At 37.6% G+C, this 19,129-nt stretch overlaps 1 protein-coding gene across 3 annotated transcripts in view; it reads right to left on the reverse strand.

Annotated features, from left to right (window-relative positions):
• VPS41 (VPS41 subunit of HOPS complex) overlaps positions 1-19,129 on the reverse strand; it is a 225,814-nt gene that overhangs the window by 77,914 nt on the left and 128,771 nt on the right. For all 3 annotated transcript variants that reach the window (XM_045827611.1, XM_045827610.1, XM_045827609.1), the window contains one exon: positions 13,053-13,119. In XM_045827611.1, the coding sequence (XP_045683567.1) occupies positions 13,053-13,119 (67 nt within the window). The remainder of the gene's footprint in view (positions 1-13,052; positions 13,120-19,129) is intronic.

A 19,129-nucleotide genomic window follows, 5' to 3' on the forward strand; every position in this document is an offset into this window, starting at 1 on the left:
CCTAAATGAAAACCAATTTGAATACAAGTGGCTTATAAAAGTAAGCTCCCTTTAAACTAATTATCTGAAAAAGATAAATCACAAAGAAAATAAAGACAGTATCTGGTGGAGAGCACTAAAATAGAAAAGCAAAAGCTGGAGAAAAAGGAAGAAGGAGAGAAAATATAGAATTTCTAGAGGGAATCACAAAAAAGAGAGTACCTCTGTATCAGATCAAGATCTAGAAAATGAGGCAATGGCTCTAGAGCCCAGCAGGGAGTGTGCCATGTTCCCTTTGGTTACTACAGACTTAGGCAAGGTACCTGTTATAGCTGGAGTACAGCCTTCCTCACCCTGATACAGATGAAAAGATTGCTGAACTCCGGTTTGTTCTGGAGGACAAAGCATTCCTAGATATGCTAGAAGAAATAATTCAAGGGAAAAAAAAAACGAAGATATTCTAAGTGGATTAAGAGAGAAAGAGAAAGAGAGAGAGAGAGAGAAAGTTAAAGTTTCAAAAGGACTATTCACATGAAATTCTATCCAGGGAGATTCTTTGGATCCCAGAGAGAGGACTATTCTGGACACAGCCTTCATCCAGAAGGGAAGCTAGAATTCTTCATCAGTTCTGTCCAATAGAATATTAAGCAAATTTTACATTTTCCAGTAGTCACATTAAAGAGTAAAAAGGGGTGAAATTTTTACAAATACATTTAACACAACATATCCAAATATTATCATTTTAATATTTTAATACATAACGAGGTATTTTACTTTTTGTTTTCATACTACATCTTTGAAACCTTATATGCAGCACATTTGAATCTGGGTTTACCACATTTGGAGTGCTTAATTAATAGCCTCAAGTGGCTAGTGGCTAGAGTTCACAGCACAGGTGTAGTTGCCCAAAATATTTGTCTTTAAAGTGCAGGAATTTAACTCAAATATATTTTGATGGTGTTCATCATGGGTTGCTATTTTCAGATACACACTGTACTATTTTAATTTATATGAATCTAAGTTTTGTTTCTTTGTAGTTTTAGAAAATTGTTCTCAAAATATTATTTTTGGTATTTATTGTATTCTCTCATTTTGAGGGGCTCTTATTTGTAGGTTGGATCAGTTTTGCCTGTTTTCAGTATTTATCACTCAATTACAAATTTTTTTCTTCCTGATTTCTTTTTTTTTAAGATTTTACTTATTTATTTTTAGAGAGGGAAAGGTGGGAGAAAGAGAGAGAAACATCAATGTGCAGTTGCTGGGGGCCGTGGCCTGCAACCCAGGCATGTGTCCTGACTGGGAATCGAACCTGCGATGCTTTGGTTCGCAGCCTGAGCTCAATTCACTGAGCTACGCCAGCCAGGGCTTTTCCTGATTTCTTTTTTATTTAAATTTTTTCTTCTACTTCTCATGCAGCATTATCTTTGTGTGTATTTGCTCATGTTCCTTCTAGTTTAATCTTCATTGCTGAAATGATCTTTTACTGATATTTTCTGAGTTCTGTCATCTTACTTGAGATTATTAAATTCTTATTTTTGTTATTCTTTCACACCTATATCACTTCTTAAAAATGTCTTATAACTTGTTCTAAATAGTAAATTACAGTTGTGATCTATTTTGTGGGTGTTTCTTTTTGGTGTACTTCTGTTGTCAAGGATGTTATTCTACTTCATGTTCACTTTTTCTTAAAGGTTAGTATGGGAACTGACCTTGGTACTTTTCTGGTCTTGTTTTCAGGCTCTGGCAGAAAGTGCTGGCTGCTCAACTGTGAAAGTTCACAGGGGCTTCTGGGTTGCCCAAGCCCCTTCATCTAACTACAACCCTGCACCCACCCTTCTCAGAGGACGCCATGGTCTTTGCCAGGAAACTCCAGTCAGCTGATTCAATGTTCTCCTGGCTTAAGTCTGCTAGACACTCCCTTGCTCCTCTCTACTTTTTTCTCACACAGACACTGATACCACAGTGGGACTTGTGGCTATTGGTGGTTTTTCCCATCCACTTGGGGTTTTTAGGACCATCCTGTCACTCAATTTTATTGCTAATGTTGCCTATGGGTATTTGGCTGTGATCCAGTTGTTCCATTTTTATGTGAGGTCTTGGTCATCCTGAAATATTATGCTTCCATTGCCATCATCTTCCTAGAATTCTCCAAGCAAAAAGTGTTAACAGATCAGTGTTATATGTATTATATACACCTAATATAAAGGTGTATATGTGATATAGCCTTTATATTAGCCAGAGTGGAGTCAACTTTAGAGTTACAGATGCATAAATACTGCTGGGCCATCAACAGTGCATGTGCTATCAGTTTCAGAATGATTGCCATGCGATTGGAATAAAACGTAACAAGAGTTTTCTTGTACTTTCAGTCTTATATCCCTGAAATTATGAACAACTTAAAGAATTACTAAGTACCAATTAGTCATAAGACACTCTTCTAGAAGTATCAAAATGATGAAGACCCTTTCTATAAAAGAGACTATGAGTCTAGAAGCTAAAGAAATAATTAAAATACCACATGGAAATAGGTGTAAATCAAGAAACAGTACAAAGCAGGAAATTTTATTTCTGAGGAGGAGCAGGGAGAGGAAACAGCAGCCATAATCATGACTATAAGCCCCTTAAGGGTGGAAATGATATTTATATCATGAGACAACATTTCATTAAATATTCATTATAAAGTTTCATGAAAAAAATTTCATTAAAAAAAGATTTTAAAAATTAATGTATGTTAGAGTGTGAAGGATAAAAATCAAAATTTTATTTAGGTCTGAATAAAAAGACCATCTTCCAACAATTAACAATTAGATTACCTAAATTAATATTAGTATATTCAAACCTTAAGGGATATATGAAGCTAGCAAGATGGTAGAGAAGTGAATGAAGCCACACTAACCTCCTCCCAGGACCAATCTGGAATTACAACTAAATTGTGGAGAAATCACCCAGAAAAAAAAAGGAACAATAGTGAGAGAGAAGCGTTAAAGCCTCAGACAGATAGAAGAATCAGCTTCATTACAACCTGAACGGTAAGGAGTATAGTAGAGACTCAAGAAGGCTGGCTGGACACCCACAGTGGCAACGCCAGAGGGATAATTAAGCGACTAGTTGGATCCCCCTGAGAAATATGGGGCCTAAATCCTAAGCTGGGATGCCCAGCCTAGAGCATTAGGGCTCAAAAAGTACACACATAACAACAGGCAGCAAAAAGCAGTAGGGTTGCTTTCTGCCAATGAGAGACGGCTAGAGACACAGAGTCATTTAAAGGAAATGCACAAATTTTCGTTTGCAGCCACTTACCCTAGGCTCTGTCAAAGGCAGGGGCAGAGTAGGCTAAAGATGCCTGAGGAGAGACTAGGGATGGAAGCTTTGGGGAAAGAACTGAGAGAGTAGACACTGGGATCCTGGTGATAAGTCATCACCCCTATAGCAGCAGCCATCCTGCTCAGGCAGACCACTCTTCCTGAGCAGCAGCATTCTGAGGGGAAACAATAGCCCCAAGGGTGCTTAAGCTGACTGCTGAGTGCAGAGTAACTAGATTAACAGCTGAAAGAGTCAGCCACAGATAGTAGATCCCTGGCAGTCTTGGAGCAGGTGGCCTAAGGTCAGACGGGGTCAATATCTGACATTATCAGAGGCAGATCCAGAAAGAGAAAACAGTGGTAAATACTAAAGGTTACCAAGATGAAATCCACTGTGGTCTTCTCCATGATTTGCAATATTTTCTTTCCTGCATAGCTATTTAACATTCGTTTCTTGTCCAGCAAGTTTGTGCATATTAAGTCACTAGATTTTATACTATAGTTTATTTCTCTCCTTTCTTATAATAGTCTTAATCTCTTTACACACTTATTAATACTGGTTCATTTGCTGTTAATAGTGGGATTGTGGGGGGGTATTTTTGTGGATATGGGTTTGTTTCCTGGGCTTTGTGGTTTTGTTCTGGCAGTACCTGCAGAACAGCATACAAGGCAAGGTGGGTGGAGTGACCCTCAGTCAACCAGCTACAGGGAAGGACCCACGAAAGAATGACCCAACAACAATCAAAACCCAAGTACATCCAGAGAGCCAACATAAATGACATAAAGGGCATCGCAAGAGTATCAAGTTGAGATCAAGGAGGCTGCACCACTGAATCTCACAGGTCTCCTACCATAGAAGTTCACACCACAAACTCAGGGAGTCAAAACATCAATTTAAGTAGCAGAAGCAAACAAAAGTCTCACAAATAATGGGAAGACAAAGAAACAACTTCAATCAAAAGGAAAGGAAGAATCCTTAGAAAGAATGCTAAATGAAATAGAGGCAAGTGAACTATCAGATATTGAGTTCAAAACAATGGTCATAAGGAAGCCCAATGAACTCAGTGAAAATTACCAAAAACTACAGGGAAACTATGAGGAACTTACTGCAAACTATATCAGCATGAAAAAAGACATAGAAACTATCAACAAGAGCCAAGAACTCTTGGCTCTTGTTGAAATGAAAAATACAATTTCTGAATTGAAGAACACAGTAGAAGGAATCAAAAGCAGTCTAGATAAAGCAGAAGGCTGAATCAGCAAGTTGGAGGACAAGTTAGAAAAAACTCCCAGAAAGAGCAAGAAAAGGAAAAAGACTAAAACAGAATAAAGAGGGTTTAAGGGAACTGCAGGACAACATGAAATGTAGTAATATCCATATAATAGAGATACCAAAGGAGAAGAAGAAAAGCAAGGGAGAGAAAACCTGTTTAAAAAATAATGATGGAAAACGTCCCTAATTTGATGAGAGAAAAAGTCACACAAATCCAGATGCAGAGAGGGTCCCAATAAAGAGGAACACAAAGAAGCCCACTCCAAGACACATCATGATTAAAATGGCAAAATTCACAAACAGAAAGTCTTAAAGGCAGCAAGGGAGAAACAGGTAGTAACATACAAGGGAGCCTCAATAAGGCTAGCAGCTGGCTTCTCAATGGAAACACTCGAAGCCAGAAGGGAATGGCAATATTCCAAGTAATGAAAAACAAAAATGCAACCAAGAGTACTCTACCCAGCAAGGCTCTCAATTAAAATGGAAGGCCAAATAATGAGTTTCCCAGACAAAAGAAGCCTCAAAGAATATACCTCCACCAAACCAGCACTGCACGACATGCTAAAGGGACTGCTTTAAGAAAAGGAAGAAAAGGAGTGAAAGAGAGGAACACAGGTATAAAGGGGGTAGAATGGAAATGAATAAGTACCTATCATTAATAATCTTAAATGTTTATAGATTAAATGCTCCAATCAAAAGACAGAGGGTAGTTGAATGGGTAAGAAAACATGACCCACACATATGCTGTCTACAAGAGACCCAGCAAAGAATAAAAGACCAACACAGACTGAAAGTGGAGCATTGGAAAAAATTACTCCAAGCAAATGGACAGGAAAAAGCCAGGGTGGCAATACTCATATCAGACAAAAGACTTCAAAACAAAGGCCATAACACAAGACCCAGGACACTTCATAATACAGACCTGTAAGAGATATTTAAGTCTATATTCTTTTTTTTTAAGATTTTATTTATTTATTTTTAGAGAGGGACGAGAGGGAGAAAGAGAGAGAAACATCAATGTGCAGTTGCTGGGGGCCGTGGCCTGCAACCCAGGCATGTGCCCTGAATGGGAATTGAACCTGCGATACTTTGGTTCGCAGCCTGAGCTCAATTCACTGAGCTATGCCAGCCAGGGCTTTAAGTCTATATTCTTGATTATTACTTGTACCTCTATCATAAATACATTTATATCTATGTAAGTGTATCACATATATATTTATATCTATGTAAATATGTCATGGATATATGTATGTCTATGTGGCTTAAAGATATATTTTAGTGAGAAATACAATTATGAAATGTATTAATCTCTTCAGAATAATTTAGTAAAGGGTTATCTATATCTTTCCACCAATTTTCTTTCAATTGATTTTATTGAACACAATAGTTTAATTTTCTGACTGTTAAAAAATAAAACAGTCTTTCTTTTATTGAATAACTAAATATATTGGTAACATTAACAATAACTTAATAATAACTCTCACTTAATGACTATTAGGTTGAGATGCAACATGCTAAATATTTTACAGACATTATCTATTTTTACCATAATAACCCTATATATATATATATTTTAGAGGGCACTGATGCTCAACAAGGTTAAGCAGCTTGACTAAAGTCACTTAAGTAGAAGGTAGCAGAAGAATTTGAAGTCTTACTTTTCCCAGTTATAAGTCACACTTGAAAACAAATCAGATCATAGAGATGCTAGATTAGAAATGAACTACAGTTAGAGAAATGGAAGTTAAGGGCTTGACAACCCTCTGGTAGAGTTGCATGCATGTAGCCATGGTACCCCAGCCCCTCTCTTGAATTTGCTAGGCTGTGACAAGAGCAGAAGTACCACAATACACGAACTTTTACTGCTTTTTAATTTTTGGCCTTTTTTTCCCCCTTTGCTAGTGGTCTCAAAAGGGCCACTAGCTAAATGTGATGCAGAAGCATTTGGTATCTTACTGATGCTAAAGAAGTGATATCCTATAGATTTTAGCTTCTATGATTCTTAAAAAGCAGATGAAAAAGGTATGTCAAGCAACCTATAAAGATGAATAATTACTTTTATTGTCTTATATTCACTTATGAAAAAGTATTAAGGCCATTTTATGATATAACATCCACACACTTTTCATTAAGTTTGAACATTGTCAGCATGAGCACTGACCTAAGAAAATACATTTGGAAATCACAACATTACAACATCTTCAATACTGTGCTATGAAGCAGATATATTTAAGTAAAAATGACTTCACAGTGCTTTACGTCAGCAAGTTATGGAGAAGACCTAGTATTTGGGAGCGAAAGAGAAGAGAATGACTAATGGATGAAATAAAAATATTCAGCTCAGGAGGTAACAGTACACACAAATCAAAACTATTTATAACAAGTTTAGTCTGCAATTTAATTCCATCTTTTCTAATCAACATTCAGCACACTTCTGTGTTAAATGACAAAGTTAAGCTGATGTGATTATCTCCTTTACTAAACTTCAGCACTCCTGAAGCAGCACTGAGAAAAGAGTGAATTCAGTGAGTAGCCTACAACACACTGCTTAAACAACAGAAAAGGTAAATGATTTATGATCTGCTGGGTCAAAAGGCTCAAACCAGAGTTATACTTTAATAGGTTATAAAAAAAAGAAAACAAAAGACATCGAGTGTTGGTGGGGATATGAAGAAGTTGGAAATCCTGAACACTGTTGGTGGAAATGCAAAATGATATGGCTGCAATGAAAAGAGTATGGAAGTTCCACAGAAAATTGAAAATAGAACTACCTATACAATCTGGACACATACCCAAAAAACTGAAATCTGGATCTTAAAGAGGTATTAGCATTCCTATGTGTCTTACAGCACCATTCATAGTAGCTAAGGTATGGAAACAACTTAAATGTCCATCCACAGAGGAATGACTAAAGAAAATGTGGCATACACATACAATGAAACATTATTCAGCCTTAAAAAATTCAGCAACATGCAACAATATAGATAAACTTTGACAAGATTATGCTGAGTGAAATAAACCAGTCACAGAAAGACAAATACTGCCTGATTCCACTTATATGAGGTATTTAAAAACAGTGACATTCATAGAATCAAAGCGTGGAATGGTGGTTGCAAGGGCTGGTAGGAGGAAAAATGGGGAGTTGCTAATCAATAGACATAAAGTGTCAGTCACACTAAACTCCAGAGAGCTGCTTGCACCTGTGGTTAACAATACCATATTGTATACTCAACAATTCGTTAAGAGGGTAGATTACATGTTAAGTGTTCTTACCACAATAAAATAAAATTTAAAAGTAAATAAATAATTTCAGAGACCAATAAGATCCCCAAACTACTTTGATTCATCAATTACATTTATCAAACACTAACAAATAGCAAACAAGAGCTCTTCTTCTTTGTCAAAAAGTTGAAAGAATCACATCACAGTCTGGATTTGGATTCCTTTCCTTAGAAACAAATTTGATAGCCAGCCAGGGCAACTATGTTTAGTCCCTAACAATCTGAAGGAAAAACAATGAAGGGCTGTCAATCCCAGGATAAAACAACAAGAAATATATTTGTTACTTTTCGACATGAGATAAGTCTCTGAACCAAAATAAAAGAACAAATCTACTGCACTTCTGTTTCATTTGGCTGTATGAAGAAAAGGTAAGCAGACATCACTGATATATTAAAAGGGATCTCTGGATTCTACAGAATTTCTTCCCTACGCTTTTTATTTAAATGCCCAGAGCAAGCCTCTGTCCTTCCCATGAGTTCTCTGGCTGCCAACAAGGTCCAGAGGTCAGGTAGAGGGAATACATGGGAAGAACGTATGGCACAGAGATTATGAGCAAGAGATGAGAAACTAGGTGTATCTGAGTTCAAATGTTGCCTTCTTTGCTTATAAATGTAATCTTGAGCAGGTTGCTTAACCCTTGTAAACCTCAGTTTCTTCACCAATAAAATGGGATAAGAGCTGCTCCCTATTGAGATCATTGTGAAGATTAAATGAAATTTTAATGTATTTAGCATTTGCCTGGTAGTTGTTCTTATAAAAGGGATAAAATATATTTGTTACTTCAGGTACTTCAGATTTTTTACCAGTACTTATTACTGAAAAAAATATTAATTCTTCTAACAACAATAAACATTTGAGTCTTTAGCACTGAGAGGGAAAGAGTTCTTACTCTGAGGAGGAATGGATAGAGAAATGACATAATAAAAAGCATATATACATAACACATAGACACAGACAACAGTGTGGCGATAGCCAGAGGGAAAGGGAGGTGGAAATAGATGGAGGTGGGCAAAGGCGGGTAAAAGGGGATGAAAAGGGACGTTGCTTGAGGCAGTAGGCACATGATGCAGTGTACAAGTAATGTTTTATTGAGTTGTACAATTGACACCTGTATCGTTTTGTGAACCAATGTCACCCCAATTAAGTTCAATAAAACTAAATAAATGAAGCAAGTGTAGTAAAATCTTAACTGCAGAATCTAGGAAGTGAGTATATGGGTGCTCACTGTAAAATTCTTCACCTTTTTGTATGTTTTAAATATTTCATAACAAAATGTTGAGGAAAAAATTCAATGCAGAACAGGAAAATTAACAGACTATAGACAGTCAAAGTGAATTATAGCAGAACAGAAAACCACACATAGCTAGATCCTTAAGCAAAACACCTTGAATGATGCCAGAGCTGTCCTGACTCTTGATGAAACAGACTACCAGATGGACCACATCATGCACATGAGAACTGTGCCACTGCTGGAACCTGCATGTCAGGGTCAGAACAGTAACAGGTTAATGGAGAGACACATTTAGACCTAAGAAAGACATTTATTGCCCTGGCTGGCATAGTTCAGTGGATAGAGTTCGGGCTGCGAACCAAAGTATCGCAGGTTCAATTCCCAGTCAGGACACATGCCTGGGTTGCAGGCCACAGCCCCCAGCAACTGCACATTGATGTTTCTCTCTCTCTCTCTCTCTCTCTCTCTCTCTCTCTCTCTCTCTCCCCCCTTCCCTCTCTAAAAATAAATAAATAAAATCTTAAAAAAAAGAAAGACATTTATCTTACAGTTCTCCTCCACCACAGACATAGCTTCTGTTTCCAGGTCATTGTGTTCCTAACCAAGAGGCTGAAGATACAATGATATGCTAAATTCTAAGAGTCACAGTCACTGACACCACTTAATTAAAATGAAAAAGATGTCCCATCTTGTTCCCTCCCTTTTTTTTCTTGGATTCTTTGTCATTTTATACAGATTCCCACATAGTTTTTCTCTATTATTATTTTTTGAAACAAATTTCTACATAAAACAAGATTAGAAAGTAAAAAATTAATTCTCTGCATGTAAGTCATCATGTCATCAGCCCCTGAAAGCAAACACCCAGAAAATGATATATAAATAAATATTGGCTTCATTTCCAAAAATATTGGCTTCATTTCTAACTACAATTCTATAAGGACCATGCGAAACTTTGGTGAAAAGTGCCAAAGGATTAGGGAGTCCTATGAGAACACAGGAGATCCAAGTTAAAATGTAGGGCAGGTATGGACTGTAACCTGCTTTTATCAATGTAATCTGAAAAAAGAAGTGACATAAAAAAGCCTTAAGTATACAGAATACCTTCATGAGTTGGTGACTAAATAGTAATCTTATCATCATTATTATTTTTCATTTACAAAAATAAATTAATATCCTATTGAAAGGAGTAGCTTTTGTGTTGTTTTTGAGATTCTGACTTACAAGGAAGAGTTATAAACATCTGACTTCTAAGAAATGTATAGCCACAGATGCTTCTTTAATCTCAATGTTGTTTTCACCTCATTTCCTGAAGAACAGTAGATCATACTATTCAGGGCTAAAGCAAATTATAATCCAGACCTCCTAATATTTCTCTTTACCTTATCCTACTCAAGGACTCTGATCTAAAACACTCTGCCTCCTGCTGTGGAAATGGTTTATATTATTAAAGGTTTGTTCTAAAGAGGGGAAAAATGGTACTTAACCACTAACCATAGTAGTAAAATGTCAGTAATGTGATATTGTTGGTACAAGCACAGTGTATTTCACATAAATTGTAGTACAGATGAACTACACTCTAATAGCATGATACCAGGGTTCCAGGGCCACTACTGGGACAGCTATTGGCAGTCACAAAGCTGGGATGGAAGTTTGCATGGTGATAATAACCACCATGATTCAGTGAGCACCTACTGTCTGCCGAGCACTGTGTGACAGACGTTATTTATGTCATGTCTAATTCTCACAATGGAGGTGAAGTAACCTTATCAAGAAGATTCTACCCTTTTAACACTATAACAGTAAGACAGTGGTCAAGTTATTTATGTCCCAAAGCCCCATTTTTTCCATCTATAGAATGAGAAGCACACTGCCTGCCCTTCAAAGGGCTGCTGTGAGAGTGAACTAATGCAGGGAAAGTGTACAGCACAACACCCCGTATCTACTACATGAGCAATAAACATCAACTAATGAGCTATCAACTACACTTTTATGCCCATAAAAAGAACAAACAGAACAAAAACAGAAAAAAAAGTTCCCTGAGTTCTTGCCTTTTTAAAAAACATCTGTATTTAAAATATTTTAACACTTATCTCTGAGGACACTATGTATTGAAATGTTCAAAGCTTTTTTTAAAATTTAATCTTTATTGTATTTTTATTCCATTACCATTTAGGTCCCTTATACTTCCCTCCCTACACAGTAATCACCACACTGCTGTTCATGTCCATGAGTGTTTTTTCCTTTTTGTTCAATTCCCCCACACTCTAATCTCCTTTTGTTTGTTTGTTTTTGGTAGGCAAGAGGACAGCAGGAAAGATGATAGAGATAATAAAATAATTATCTTTATCTTAGTGTTATCAGTCTTCTTTATTATTTTATTCTTGTTTTTTTTCAGTACCATTACATTCTGCCAATACCTATTCTGTCCATATGCTGAGCAATATGAACTATGTATTTATGTATTTATTTATCCTTCTAAGGCAAAAAGTTATTAAAACCCTACCACCAACATCTGACTTCAAGTACAAAATATCCTAGATTTAAATGCTATAATCGTATTAGCCATGTGGGTAAGATACGTCTTTCTTGGTTTTAGAAATATGGTAATGTGCAAATGATTTATCTTGGCCTCACTTCATTATAATTACCCATCAAATTTATATTCCCTATTCATCATCCAAATGGGTAAATAAAATTTTCAGCTGACTTGTAAGACAGCAAAACTTTTCTTGCCATGCAACTGTTACCTATTGCTCTCAGTTCTAAATAATATAAAAATAGCTTTTACTATACCTGTTTAATTGACAAAAGTCAGTCAGTTTTCATCCTTTCTATCTGAATGTAACTTTTGCATTACATTATAAAACTCAGTTGTAGAAGTAAATGATATGTCATCCTTGGCATACTTCTGAACAGTTCTTTCTCCTAGTCACTGATTCATTCAACACAATATTATTTAGCACCTACTATGTGCCAGGCATTGTACCAGGTTCCTAAGATACAAACACTGAGCAAAAACAGACCAAATGTGTACTCTGAGGGAGGCTATAGTTTTGTGGAAAAGACAGAAATGTAATAAATAATCATACAATCACTGCAACTGAAACAAGTGCAACACAGAGGAGTCTTCTACATGCCCATAACGGGAGAATGGGACCTAGTTAGGGAGGTCCAGAGGGCTTTCCCAGGAAAGCAATACTTGAGCTGAGGTGTGACTGGGGATGATTATGGGTCAATGAAGTAAAGAGGCATGAAGAGCATGCTAGACAGAGGAGAGAAAGGACCAGGGAAACGTAAAAGACCAGTATGGCTGCAGCAGAGACTAAGGAGAAGCTTGGCTGATGCGTGAGGGCTGACACAGATCCCTATAGTTATGTTCAAGAGTCTCCTTTTTACCCTAAGAACAACAGGAAGAGGCTGATGAGTGGTGACATGATCTGATTTGTATCTAGACTACGCTAGGGAGATGAGATTACAGTAATTCACAGGGAAAAGAGATAAACCAGTTAGGAGGCTGCTACAGTGATCCAGAAAAAAAGATTATGGCAGTTTGGAGCAGAACAGTAATGATGAAAATTAATACTCAGAAGATACATGGCGACAGAGCCAGATGTCAGTGTTGTATTATGAACGGTGCATGTATTAACTTTTGGAATTCTTACAAACGGCATATGAGATGGGTACTCTTTTCTATTCTTTTTTATATTTTATAGATAAGAATATTGAGGCATGTAGAAACCTGTCCAAAATCCAGGTGGTAAACAGAAAACCCAAACCAATAGTCAATGCCAACTACAAAATTATTGTGTAAAAAATTAGACATATAGCTAGAAAAAAGGGTCTCTATAAAGAAGTTTAAAAACTTAAAAGCTTCTTGACCTATTTCATCAAGTTCCCAAGTGATAAGGCCTGAAGAACACAGCCTTAGGTTTCCCCACAAAAAAATGGATTCTCTTTTGATGATTTATACTTATGGAAGGCATACCTATTTCAACATATCGACTTGGCAAGTCCCTCATTTCACTGGCATGCCGTTCCTTCACTGAGCATATCTAGAAAATAAATTCATAGGTTATTTCGTTCATTTGATGAATAACTCTTCATAACATTTCTTTCCACGTATGATACTTTCATTAAATCAGCCATGTAACATTGAAGATGGAATGCATACAATCTACCTACTGATTTAAATGACAAAAAATAATTTCAATAGCATACATATAGCTATTGTTACTTATATTCTTCAATATTATTCTTTGATAAAGTCTTATTCAAAGGCAAAGAAAGAAAGCAAACTATAAAATAGTTTTGTTTCCAATGATCCATTCTCTGCAACTCTGCTTATTTGTGTGATAACAGAAGTATCTGTTATCACACAAATAAAGCTCTGGCAGAAATACATATCCAAAATGCCCAACAGCTAATCTGGGCAACATTCATATTAGGTCTTGTGCTCCTAATTACATATTAGTAATTTATTTTACTATTGCTAAATAATACTTTGCACAAGTGGCACATGCACTTTTTCTTTTGAGTGTATTAAAATCAATGTACTACATAGTTTTAAATCAGGGGTTGGTAAACTACAGCTTGGCCCTAGCACAGGCCTGTTTTTTTTTAGGTCTGCAAGCTAAGAATAGTTTTTATACTTTTAAGGGCTTGGAAGGAAAGAAGGATGGAAGGAGGAAGGAAGGAAGGAAAAAGGGAGGGACAGAGGGAAGAAGGAAGGGAGGGAGGGTGGGAAATACTCAGCAGAAACAGAATGTAGTCCATAAAATCTAAAGTATTTAATGCTAGAAAGTCTGCCAATCCCCATTTTAAATTATATGTATACAGTTTAGGTATATATGTGTGTATTTATCTATCACACACACAACACATGGTTGTTTTAGGGTTGTAAGACTATAGATATTTTCTATTTTCTTTGTCATATTTTCTAAGGTAAATAAGACAACAAAATTTTAAGTTTAGCCATGGAGGTAAAAACAATCTGAAGTTAAATACTAATTATACCCACTTTTGTAAGGGATCAGGTTTTTTCCTTTTTCTTTAGATAGCATTTATTATGTTCTTTTATAGCTGCTACCCTAAGTGTAGCTACAATATAGAAAATTCTAAAATATAGAAAACCCAAAAGGAAAAAAACAAATACTATTCATTGTTCCTTCACAAGGTGAATGCCATTAACCTTTTTTTAAAAAAGATATTTTATAAACCTAACAACTTACTACAAATAATAATACATTATTTAAATATTCTTCCACAGTTCTTTAATGTCTTTATAGCAACATTTCATTACATGAGTATACTATAATTTACTCAATCAGTTCAATTTTAGACAGTTTTTGTTTCTATCTATAATGCAAGCAATAGTACTATCAACATGGTTGGACTTGAAAACTTTTGGACTTTTGATTCCTTTGGACAAACTCTTACAAGTAAAACTGATAGATCAATGAGTATGTACAAGGTTTTCTTTGGTTTGCTTACATACACATCCAAACTGCTGTCCAGCAGCACAGTGACTATGTGAGAGCCCTCACTTTGTCTAACACAGGACTTGAACACATGCCTGTGGAAGTATACACATTTACTTAGAAGTGACCAGCTATTTTCTCTCTTGATTGTTTTTTTTTTCATTTGTCTCCTGTCCATCTCAGACAATTTCCTCTCTACTTCCCCAGTATTCACAATTTCCTCCTCCTTTTGATAGACTTTTGTTATTCACTCTTCTGTCCACAATGCCAAATGAATAACCGTTTTACTAATAAAAGTACACAAGGATAATGTTTCAAAGGGTTTGAAATATAATAATATAATGAATGAATGTATGTTTCTGTGTGTGTGTGTGTGTGTGTGTGTGTGTGTGTGTGTGTATATATATCAGTTGTTTGTATGGAAAAGGACATGCAGGTTATGATTATTATAATAGTTTTATTAACTCAAAGGATGTCACAAGGCAACTGTAGACCTACTTTTGCCCACCCCTGTATGTGTAATATTAACTAGCACTTCTGAGCAACTCTGGACACCATTCCTCAATTAAGGGCTTTATAAAACAGACATAGCTCTTTTCTCAGGAAGATTGTGGTACAGTGGCAGAGACACACACTTAAACAAGGCATTTTCCTCAAGTGTAATGGGGAAGTGCAGAAGTGTAGAGCAGGGCATCTACACGTTGGGGAGAAAGGCTTCCTGGAAGAAGTGAGCTAATGCCAGGCTAAACTGTCTCCAGGGCCATGCTACAACTTCTCCCAGGACAAGGACACATGGTACCACTGGCAGCAAGGTCATGGCTCTATTCTACCCTCCACAGTTCTGTGGTCTGAGCTCTTATCCCAGCACCTGTCTTACAGATGAGTGGCAGCTGGTTCAGGTGTGTGAATAGCAAAGTGCTTCCCGAAGCTCATGTCCTGCATAAGAGCAGATCAATGATTTCAAGAGTCCTTTTTACCTTGACTGGTAGTTTCTCGCCCACAGACACTAATTTGCTTCATCCAACTCTCTCCCCCAGTTCTCCACTTACAAGTTTAGTAGGCATCTCAAGTAGAAACATATAAAAACAACTCCTGACTTTTCCCCTCTAAGCATTCTTCATTAAAAGTCTTCCTATTTCAGTAAAAGGTAGCTTCATTTTCTAGTTCCTCAGGTAAAACAAAAACACCATTAACTTCTTTTTCTTACATGCCATATCTAACCATGAACAAATACTGTGAGGTCTACTCTCAATGTATATCCAGAATCCAGTCATCCCTTTCCTGCTCCACCAGCTCATCCAAGACACCACGTTACTCTGAGGTGACTTGAGTAGCCTCCTAACCAGTCTCCTCTCTTCCCTGCACCTTTGCTATTTAGCTCCACAAGGCAACCAGAGTGAGCATTTAAAAATCCAAGTTGGATCATTTAACTAATTCCTCCTCTCGAACCCTCTGCTGGCTTCCCAACCCTCTCTGAGCCCCCACATGATCTGCTCCACCACAAAACCCACATGCATCAGTCTCTACTGTCCCTCTCCTCTGACCTGCTCCACCTACTCTGGTGATGGTGGTTTCCTCCAGTTCCAGAAAGAAACACCAATCAAACTCTTGCCTCCAGGAATCTGCCCTTAAGGCTGCTACCTCTGCTGAACCCCTCCCTGACAGCTGCAGCTGCAGGGCTTCCTCCTTCCAGATCTGTGCCAGGATGACACACAAGTTAAGAGAGATGTCTTCTCTGAACCACCATAAATTAAATGGCACCCATCTCCATCCCTTTCCCTACTTTCCTGTTTAACTACTGCCCCTGATTTTCACCACCAACATGGAATGTTGACTTATTTATCCATTTCTACGCACTAGAATGAATATAAATTTGCCCAGAGAGGGAATTACCCATTTGTTTATTTATTTATTTAGGTATCTGCCACACCAGAACATTGTCCATGCACATGAACGAATGAATGAATACATGAGTGAAATGGTTAGCTCCAATTTTACACTTTTCTACACTGTGGTGGTTATTTCTCCCCAATAAGATTGCTCTCTCTGCCCTGAGTGGTGTGGCTTAGTGGACTGAGAACCAGCCTGCGAACCATAGGGTCACTGGTTGATTCCCAGTCAGGGTGTAACAGGGTGCAGCCAAGGGGGAGGTGGGTGGTCCAAATAGGGATTTGTAATGGGGTCCAGAACTCAGGGTGTCCAGGAAATGTTAGAAAAAAAATAAATAGGATGTCCTCACTCTTACAAGTCTGAGCTGTGGGATGGGACACATGGAGCAGGGCCATTGAAAGCTGTTTTGCAGCAACAGTTTTGCAGTTAATCTCTGGCATGGTCATTTAACATATCTATAAATTTTAACTGGTTTCATGGATATGTTAAATAGCTGTGGCCATGCTTTGAGCTGGGGGATGGAAGTAACTTCCACCCAAGTTGTAACTGGGAGGCAACTCCCCCTGGGTACAGTGCCTGTGTGAGAGCTTGGAGATGACTGGCTCCACACCGTGAGGTCATGCCTGCCCAGACTTACCATGGCAGCCTGGTAAAGCTGGACAAATACGGGAATGTTGGCAGGTGTAGCTAATTGTGGGAGAAGTCAGAAATTAGGCTGCAGAGGAAGACTGGTGCTGGGATTTAAACCCAGACATGGCAGCCATGCCTGGCTGGGACCCATGACTTTGGAGTAACATTGGAACCACATGGTTTTGGGGTGCTCTCTTTTGCCATGTGGCTTAGAAAGCAGGAGAGACTTTGCCGGGAAGAAAAGGGGTGAAAGGATTCTTGCTGCTGGGCCATGAAAAGGTGCCACATGGTTTTAGATTAACTGAAGGTCACAGTGGTGACACAATGGATGGTGCCAGAGCCTGAGCCACAGACTTCTACTTCTTTGCCTGAGATATGGTACCCTGGACTGGGCAGAGGGAGAAGGAAGTGTGTGTCTGTGGATATTCTAAAGGACTTTAATATTTTAATGAAGACATTAAGTCATTACTCTAAGTCTATATAACTTTTTAAATAAATAATTTCTTTCCTTTTCACCAATCTCTGGCATTGAGAGATAGTCTTTCCCCTGGCAGCAGGCAAGTCAAACCTAGTACAGGGAGGGGGATCCCTGGAGCAAAAGGAGGAAAGGGGGAGTCCTTTTGGTAATAGTATATCGTTCACCACCCCCATCCCGTCCTATTCTATAACAAGAACATATTATGCCTGGGTTGCAGGCCAGGTCCCCAGTAGAGGGCGCATGAGAGGCAACCACACACTGATGGTTTTCTCTCTCCCTCCCTTCCCCTCTCTGTAAAAATAAATAAATAAAGTCTTTAAAAAAAAAAGAATGCTCTGTCTGAGAGAAAAAGATGATGTCCTATCTTATCTTCCCTCAACAGCAGGCAGAAAGATTCTCCACCAAGAAGTACTCAATATATATTCCTAATTGATTCTGAAGAAGAGGAATCCCCAACAAACTGAAATATTTGACAAGAAAAATCATGACTTGGATTGTAATTCAGGTACAAAGTGCATTAGTTTCCCATGGCTTCTGTAACAAATTATCACAAACTTGGTAGTTTAAAATAACAAATCACTTCTTTCATAGTTCTGTAGGCAAGAAGTCAGATCAGTTTCACTGGGCTAAAAATCTAGGTATTGGTAGAGTTGCATGCCCTCCGGAGGCTCTAGAAAAGCATCTAGAATCCTTGCTTCCTCTAGCTTCTGGGGCTGCTGGCACTCCTTGGGTGAGTCACTCCAATCTCTGCCTCCATAGTCACACTGTCTTCCTTCCTTTGGTGAGAGCACTCCCGCTTTAAGAACAGGTGTGACTGCATTTAGGGCCCACCCAGTTGATGCAGGATAATGTCCCCATCTCAAGACCCTTAATTAATCACATCTTTTGCAATAGTATTCTACCATTTAAAGAAACATTTCCAGGTTGCAGGAATTAGCGCTTGCTCTCTTGGGGGCTGCTCTATGCATCCTCATAGAGAAAGCATTTCTTATAGAAATCAGCAAACTACTTATGTGTCCCTACAGGCTAATTTTCCTTGTTTTTCACCAAAAGAAAAAGCAACTTTAAAGCAAACAAAAAAAAGCCACCTGGTCCATTTAAAGAACTTTAAAACTATCAACAACGTAAGGTGTTTTTTTTTTGTTTTTTTGTTTTGTTTTTAGTGAGTAATGACACACACGGGATAGGGAAACTGGAGAATCATTTTTTTTTATCCTAGGCTCTGGACATAACTTCCTTCCCATTATCATTAATATGAATCAGGCTGTGTTCATTAACACAGGAAAACAATTAGCGCATGTTAAATTAAGAAAGAGAACTTGAATCCTACCAATGTGAGAGACAGGAGGTACCTAACCTCAGGTAAATTATGCTTTTGTTTTGGTAATAAGAAGCATGACATTAATTATTTTTATGCTTCCATTTTCCACAGAAGAGTAAATTTTAAAAAGCCATGTCTCTTTAATGACTTTCCTAGAATTTTATGATATAACAAAGACAACTAATATTTATTAGACGTAATAGGTCAGATTCTATGCTAAGCTCTTTATTTGCATTACCTCATTTAATCCTCCACAAAATTTAGGA

Source organism: Phyllostomus hastatus, unplaced genomic scaffold (genome assembly GCF_019186645.2).
Source record: "Phyllostomus hastatus isolate PE091 unplaced genomic scaffold, TTU_PhHast_1.1 phas_scaffold_78, whole genome shotgun sequence".
Classification (NCBI taxonomy): Eukaryota; Metazoa; Chordata; class Mammalia; order Chiroptera; family Phyllostomidae; genus Phyllostomus; species Phyllostomus hastatus.